Raw genomic sequence first — 8,278 nt, 5'->3', positions numbered from 1 at the left:
TATATATATATATATATATATATATATATACATATATATATATTATTAATTATTTTTTTATATAAATATTGTCCTGTACTATAATTAGATAACTAGTATAAAACAAAAAATGCAAACACTATAAATAATAATTATCAAATATCTCGTAAACTATGAGTTTTAAACTACGCATATTTTTGATCGCTTTTATGTAAAATTTAATATTTTATCAAATGATTTAGTATAAAAGTTATCCACTCTTATTTAAAAAACAAAGTTGATTTTGAAATAATCTTGAAAAAGATCTTTTTTTTAATTTTAGATTTTTTTTATCCTCAACTTATTGTTTAACACTTTTTGTTCTATAGTTAAAGAAACCAGTCCTTTAAATCGCTGAAAAAAGTTCAGAACAAAATGGTTTTGTTGTAAAAAATAAATTTTGTCCCGACAATTTGATTGTTTTTTTACTTAAATTATATATACTGACTAATTTTCAATATTCTTTATTGTATATTAACGTGATATTGTATATTAACGTAACCAGGAATTTAAGTAATATTATTTTTGTTGAAATTTTAATTTTTGCTTTTTATTGTTGATTATGAATATTCGACCAATTTTATTTGAAATTATTTTATTTGAAGAATACACTAACCTTGTTTTTATTTATTTGTGCATAATTTGTCTTTTGCCTCCTTTGCATTTTATGTTACCGTAAATAAGAAGAAAAATAGAATTTTATAGAGAGGAAGAGAATAAAAACTAAAAACATTTAAAAATATTATTCTAGAATATGTTTTTAAAGAGAGTACCATATTTTTTAATAAATACTTCACAAGGTGAAATTCTCTCTATAGTGATGTGGTGATGTCATATAATTGGTGTAAAATTGTAGTATATAATAGCACAAAAATATATACAACAAACATTTAATTATCTCTTATTAATATGAATTTAAAAAGATTATGCACTGATTAATATTATATTATACATTATAAATTATATATTTGATCATAATATATTCAATTGTAATTCTTTGAAGTTGTTTTATCCCATATGTTTTATCCCATAATCCTTTCGCATCGTTGTCCTAAAGCAACAGTATTTCAAATCAATTTAGACGCCAAACTAATCGATATTTTTTGCCGCCAAACTGTCAAAAGTTGTTGGTAAACTGTTGATACTATCTCTTACGATTTTAAGCGGCATTTTAATCTTATCATTTAGCTGTAGTAATAAACACTAATAAATTGTTGGCACTCGTCTCTTTCCACTTCGACGCTAACCATTTTATAAATAATTGCAATTTATTAATATTGCATTTACTTATCATAAAAGTGGACTATACAAAATATTCTCGTGCATTATTGCGATGTATAAAGAGTAGAAAATTATTATTATGCAGAATATACTTTATACTGAAAATAATGCAGCAAAGCAAAAGGTTGTTTTTCTGAAGCATTTTAGTTTTTCAAAAAATAGTTTATTGAAAAATTATGAAAAAGATCAGATATTATCTTTACATTACTAGGAATAATAATAAATAGAGAAAAAATTGTTCTTGCTAATTTATTCGGAGTTGAAAGGATTAATATATAACATATTAATTTCACTTAATTTCATAATGTACAATCTAAATTGAAAATGTAGAGGACTATTGGAGCATGCATTAGAAGAAAGTACGCATAAATACACTAAATAAATAAAAAAATTATTCTATAATTTTGAAGTAAATTTTATTATTTTTTGATCCTACATTGCATCCTTATCAATGTGAATTAACCTTTTCGGACGGAATAACGAAAAGCATCTCTTCTTATAATAAAGCGCATAATAGTTATTTATTAATATTTCATTATATAAATATTAATATTCTAATATTAATATATAATATTAATAAATAGTTATTATGTTTTATTATTGTGCGTGTGTGTGTGATGTCACTCACACTACCCTTGTTTGAAGAAAAGCCAAAAATCAAAACTTTATGTTATTCACTCACTTTGTGTCATGTTTATTGTTATTCTTATGTATACTTTCTCTTCCAACGCTTGCTCTAATAGACTCTCTACATTTTCAATTTAAAACACGTGTAAATTTTTACAAATTTTTTTGGGAACATTTTTTTTAATAAAAAAAACTAAAAAAATCAGCAGATAAATTGAAGAAAAATCGATTTTTTCAGGTCTTTAAAACTATATTTTTTTAATAATGTGTTGTTTTTGAGATTTAAAGTACGCAATTGGAATGGTATATCCTACATTTGATCTTTAATTCTTATTCGTAAGTAGTTGTTTAAATTACAATGTTTTTTAACATAAATTAAAATTTTATAAACATCACAAGTTGAAAGTTTATATTAAAAAATATATATATTTAATTTTATATTTCTCAAAAACACATGTTTGCTTATGCGTCAGTCCAAATTGGTTCTAGGTCGCTTTGATCTCTACTTATCCACTTATGGATCAATAAAAAAGAAAAATTGTCATGTTTATTGACGTTTAAAATTTCACATATTTGTGAAACGTATACGATTCTCTCGAAACGCCCAGGACGCGACCTATTCGTTGCATTGCGAATGAAAAATTGCGCACACGTTGCACTTGCAAAAATACTGTTCTAGGGATTTTCCATTGCGCTCATTCGCAGCTCGCCACATGCGTACATGCAACTATTTCAGGAACAGGGGCCCTGGCAGTATGATTTATACAGAGAGTACACATCGCTCGCGCGTTACTCCTGGTCTACGGATAAATTGAAATCTCGCGATTCCGGATACGGCTTGATTTCCGGATACGTAGTCTGCCAGAGCGGATCCTCGGATATCCGGATGCCGCGGCCCGAGCCAAGCGAGCTCAATGAAGCTTTGGTTTAAGACCGATCGTCGACGTCGCGTACATAACTTATTTGTACAAAGTATATGTCGTGGAACGCACTGCGGCAAAGCACCGTTCACTGCCAAATGCGCCCGTTTTGCGCGAAATATATACCAAAGTACACACGGGCGCGTGCGAGAGGACGATGAGTGTGTGCGTGCATACATTTATGTGTGTGTATATGCATGCGCTCGGATGAAATAACGCTTGGCCGAATTGATTTCTTTACGCATTTATTCGTAATTACAGCCGAAATTCCGTATCAGCGGATTATTTTAAGCGGAGCCGTGTATACGCAACAGTGCATGCGAATACACCTATTATAGTATAGTGAACGCATTATGTGCTTATCGCATATGTATACACACGCCGTCATATAATAAGATACGCACACATGCGCACGCACGTCTCGCGACGTACACGCGCTTCAAAGTAATCGTACGACAGCACATGAGTATGCAAATGCGCTCGCGTGTGCAGTAACGGCCGAGGAAGAAGGGAGGACGCTACAACAGAGCCAATCCCCGTTGCTGCAGCCAAGTTTTCGGCTCGATTCAGTAGAACCGCATAATGCCGCTACCATCTCGCCGCATCAAGCCCCATAATCGGGGCCGAAAGAGATCTTTCACGTCGATAAAACATGGCAAACGAGACGACGAGCGCATCGTGGGGGACGTTGCCGTGCACGGCCGCGTTTTCCCACGTTATACATTGGGGGGTTTGCTCGGGGATTCCTTCTTTTCCTTTTCTCACACATCGCCGGTTAATCGAGTTAATCGGGCGCTGATCCGGGAAAGTGAGATCACGTGGTAAAAGAGCCCTCGAGGTAAAGGGACTCGCGCGTCGGATCTCACGACCAGTTCAGCAGAAAAGGACAAAGGGATACACGGACTAGAGGGGTGAGGGGAGTGGGAAAAACGATCGAAGTGGCAGCGTAGGGTAACGCGTCCCAGTGCATCGTCCTCGTGAAAGTATCATAAAGGTATCGGGTGACTGTTTTATCGTCTAGCTGCCGTACATTGCTCTCGTCGCAGTGGGAATCCAGCAAAGTCAACACACGCTTGTAACGCCCGCTCTCTCGCAAGAGGCAGACAGGGAGGGAGGGAGGGAGAGATGAGAGAGATAGATCGATCTGTTTCACTCGTGTTTCTCGCGAACGCGCGACGAGAGGACGCGAATGTCCTTCATGGCCGTATCGCGCGGAAACGGAACGAGACTTTCCGTCTTATGGGAGGCTACAGGTCGCGGCGAGGAGTAACGGATACACCCAGTGACGAGTTGTTGATACTAAACATGCACGGCGCGTGCTCGATACGGAGAGAAGACCTTTTTCTCTCGTTCTCTCCCTCTCATATCTTTTTACGAGATCCACCAGGCCGACAAACAGGACGTTATCGTGCGCGCATACGACGCACATTCCCCTCGATTCCGTTCGTCGCGAGGGTAGCGAGGGAGAAAGAGAGGGAAAGGTGGAGGGCAAAAATCTATAATCAAATCAGGGCTTCCACGAAGGAGTCTCCCTTTCTCTCTCTCTCTCTTTCTTTCGCTTCACTGTGGATTTTCACGTTTCATTATCCAGAGGATGATCGGTGTATATGGCCGGTAATCCACTCCCAGATAATCCGGCTAACCATGTACGTGTCCATTGTGGCTTGTTTCTAGGTCGAGGAGGACTGGAAGTACGTAGGGATGGTGCTCGACCGGATCTTCCTGTGGGTGTTCACGTTGGCCTGCGTGATCGGCACAATGCTGATCATCCTGCAGGCGCCGAGCCTCTACGACACCACGAAGCCAATTGACATCAAGTACAGCAAGATCGCCAAGAAGAAGATGATGTTGTTGAACATGGCCATCGAGGAAGACTAGTCGACGATCCCGCGCGGCTTCGTGCCGCGTCCACCGTTGTGGTTGGCTCATCGTCGTCGGCGTCGACGGCATCGTTCGCGTCGTCATCATCGCTGCCGTCGCCGTCGTCGTCGTCGGCGTCGTCGTCGTCGTCGTCGTCGTCGGAGACGCCGCTGTCGTCCCCGTCGCCGACATTGTCGTTGTCGTTGTTGCTGTCACTGTCGTCATTGTCATTGTTGTCGTCGCTGTCATCGCTGTCGTCGCTGTCGTCGTTGTCGCCGACGATGTCGATGCCGTTCACCGCGGCCGCCCATCATCGAAACTGCCGATTTTCGCGTCGACGTGGAAGAGACCCTCTCTCGATCGCTGGTGCTAAAAACATGTGGTCCCGGGTAACTACTCCGTGGATGGACGCACGATGACGAGAAGGAGGATGCGATACCAGCGGGTGACGGTTAAATCCGCGGAGTAGGATATACATTCCCCTCCTCGAAGAGGCGGATCTGTTGAACTCTAATCCGACCACCCTTCAGGATGGAGATAAGGGCGTGCGACCGCATGTACACGAGAGTAAGAGCTTGCGCGAGGAAGCGAAATAGTGAGGTAGAGCGAGCGTGTGTTGTGTCGTGTATGCGTGTGTCGTATACATGTGGAAAAAACAAGGGGTTGAGTATGGAAGAGAGGATGAAAGAAAGAGAGAGAGAAAGAAATAGGGAGAGAGAGAGAGAGAGAGAGAGAGAGAGAGAGAGAGAGAGAGAGAGAATGGGAGGGAGAGAAAGAATGAAAGAAAGAGCGAAAGACAGGACGAGCAAGAGAAGCTGAGGAGAATGATGAGAGGGAAGAGGAGAAGGAGGAGGAGAAGGAGGAAGAGAAGGAGAAGGAGGTAGGGCGAGAGAGAGGTGAAAAAGTGCCAAATACGCGAAAAACACGCGCATCTGTATTTTTGTAAATCTGGTTTCATACGTAAGGCTAGAGTCGTGCGGCGAGACGTCGAACTGCCCGAACTGCCGTTTTATATAAGAAGACGTTTACAGAGCGCGAGGAAATGCGTAACACCGAGATACACGCAATTCACACACTTATACATCCACACGTTCGGCATGATACATATACGTACATGTACCAGCACCAAGTATCATCTACGTGGCATACTTATATCGATGTAACACACCTATGGACACGCGCGTGTATCTTTCGCGCGGCACATACATACCCCATACACACACACACACACACACATACACACCCGTAGACACGAACAATGTGGAACAAATTTCTCACGCGCGCGTTCGTGTTGATACGGCGAGGGGGGGACAGTCTCTTTGTACACACATAGTAGTATATCAAACGCGTGTCGAGCGTCCTCTCCGCACGCTTCTTTGATACTTCCGCGTTCTCGCCTCGCCGAAGATCCGACAACGGACCTCGAGTCGAGCTACGCGCCGAATTAAAAATGGTCCACTTGTGCAGCCGCGAGACGCCGCGAACAAGTCCTCGGGAATCCGTCGACAAGGCCCAGTCGGCCATAGTCGGGGTAGACGGTCCCGCGATCGTCGCGCGCGTCAAAACTCATCGATCCACCGATGATGATTCAATCATCGGCGCTCCTGCCACGGATATTGATCGATACTCGATTCGGATATCGCTCAACGCCCTTATCGACGCGAGAGCGATCATTCGAGTAATTTACACGAGCGGCCAATCATAGAAGCAAATTATTCAGCCGATCGATTATTCCGACGTATCGAGTGGCTCGGACAGCGTTCGAGTACCTCTGACGAGAGCGCGGCATGACCGCGGGAATAATTGATTGGCAAAATAATTTGCGAAGCATCCGCTCGTCGGCTTGTCCTATAATTCATGTCGTAATTAATGACGGCTTGCGCGGATGGGTTCGCACCCCGGGGTGTGTTCATCTTCGCCGTGGACGCGCGTGTCCGGAAATTCGGCGTAGGAAGAACCGAAAGTGACGCGAGAGGAATAATCAAATCGAACAGCCACAACAACAAATTTCTTAAGAACTACTGCCATTTTTCCACGCGGTTTCTGTCTAATTTATCTAATCGACTCGTCAAGGAAACGATCTTAGTGTGTAGCGCGTTTGGGACTCGAACGGGGATCGACAGAGGACGGATGAATAGAACGAACATTGCCAATAGACTTTGCAACGTGCCAAAAGGTGATCTCGGCCCGTAAATCAGCTCGCCCACGCGAGCCAAGAGCCCCACCGGTGGCCTGATTGAACAATTTCTTCGTCTCTTGTCCGGACTTCCGTCACTCTGTCATTCTAAGAGAACTGATCGGAAATCTTGCGATTATCATTACACATGTTGTCATGGTGAGTGTAACATTTTTATCACTAAAATAAGATCGGAAACACACACAGGACAACTTGAGCAGTAAGCAAATTTATCAACCACAGTCGATCCTTCTCCTTACAGTCCAAGAACAATCGATTGTAATTTTCTTACTGCTTAGGTCTTACTGCTTAGGTTTTTCTGTGTGCCACGACACTAACAACTGGTCGCACGACAACGGCTCGCAATTGCTCGAGCAAGTAAGTCGTGCGCAAATTTGAACACAGGAAACCCTCGTTGGTACGCGATGTGCAATAATAATTGTATATCTATCAATAATCAGGAACGAGACTCAAAGGAGCGACATGACCGTCAATCAGACAGACACAGACTCTCGTCTTATTCGTATAAAGATTCTGCAATCGAGCGCACGGCTCGAAGTTCGTGCTTTGGTGCAACATAATTTCATTACACAATATATTTACGTCATCGAATTTCGTAGTTTTTCAAGATTTATTATAAATTCATTTACTTTACATTTATTAATTAAGATTACAGAAGATGGTAGTATATGCTTTGTTTTCCTGCATTTTTATCTCACATGGATTCTAATAATACTCAAAATTTCTATAACATACATATGTCACTGAAAATTGAAGGCTGCACATACGAAATCACTTTCTTTTTACTCCACGATCTCCTATCTGACTGATCGTGAGTCAGTGCACTTTATATTATACTGGAAAAACGAGAGAGAGGAAGGAGGGAGAGAGAGAGAGAGAACTCCAATACTTTACGACCAGGCAGAGAGAAAAGCAGAGAGCTAAAGCCATATCTGTCTTTATCTAATAGATCTTGATTGGAATAATCCTTTTTGCAAACCTCAGCTTTACCAACATCAAATGCAGAACTTACTATAACATATATTTATGTTTGATGTGTCCTCGAACATAGCCAACGTTTTCAGTATAAAGAAAAAAGAATAAGTTAGTTACATTTTTCCTTCTCTCTTGTCCCATCTTTGTCCATTTGTGCAAGCCCTCCAGTATGGTACAGAGTTTACTGGTCATAGTTCACCGTTCGTTACTTCTTTGGCTTTTTCTGTTTGATCTCGGCGCCGACCGGGAGACACCGCGTAGTAATTTCGTCTCTTCCGGCTGTACTGTAGGTACTACCGATCGATACAGACTGCATAGTTACGGAGGAAAAAAAGGAAGTCGACGCGAAACGAATGAGAGAAAGAGAGAGAGAGAGAGAGAGAGAGAGAGAGAGAGAGAG

General features: G+C 41.2%; 1 protein-coding gene across 3 annotated transcripts in view; it reads left to right on the top strand.

Annotated features, from left to right (window-relative positions):
* Window positions 1-8,264, top strand: part of LOC116844100 (acetylcholine receptor subunit alpha-like 1) — a 331,491-nt gene extending 323,227 nt beyond the window's left edge. For all 3 annotated transcript variants that reach the window (XM_032815237.1, XM_032815246.1, XM_032815229.1), the window contains exon 7: window positions 4,521-8,264. In XM_032815237.1, the coding sequence (XP_032671128.1) occupies window positions 4,521-4,724 (204 nt within the window). In that variant the 3' untranslated portion in view covers window positions 4,725-8,264. The remainder of the gene's footprint in view (window positions 1-4,520) is intronic.
* Window positions 8,265-8,278: the final 14 nt, after the last annotated feature.

This window comes from Odontomachus brunneus, unplaced genomic scaffold (assembly GCF_010583005.1).
Source record: "Odontomachus brunneus isolate Ranch 3 - 2012 unplaced genomic scaffold, Obru_v1 Obru_scaffold_003, whole genome shotgun sequence".
NCBI lineage: Eukaryota > Metazoa > Arthropoda > Insecta > Hymenoptera > Formicidae > Odontomachus > Odontomachus brunneus.
The sequence above is the reverse complement of the archived record's forward strand: the minus strand, read 5'-3'. Positions and strand labels throughout refer to the sequence as shown.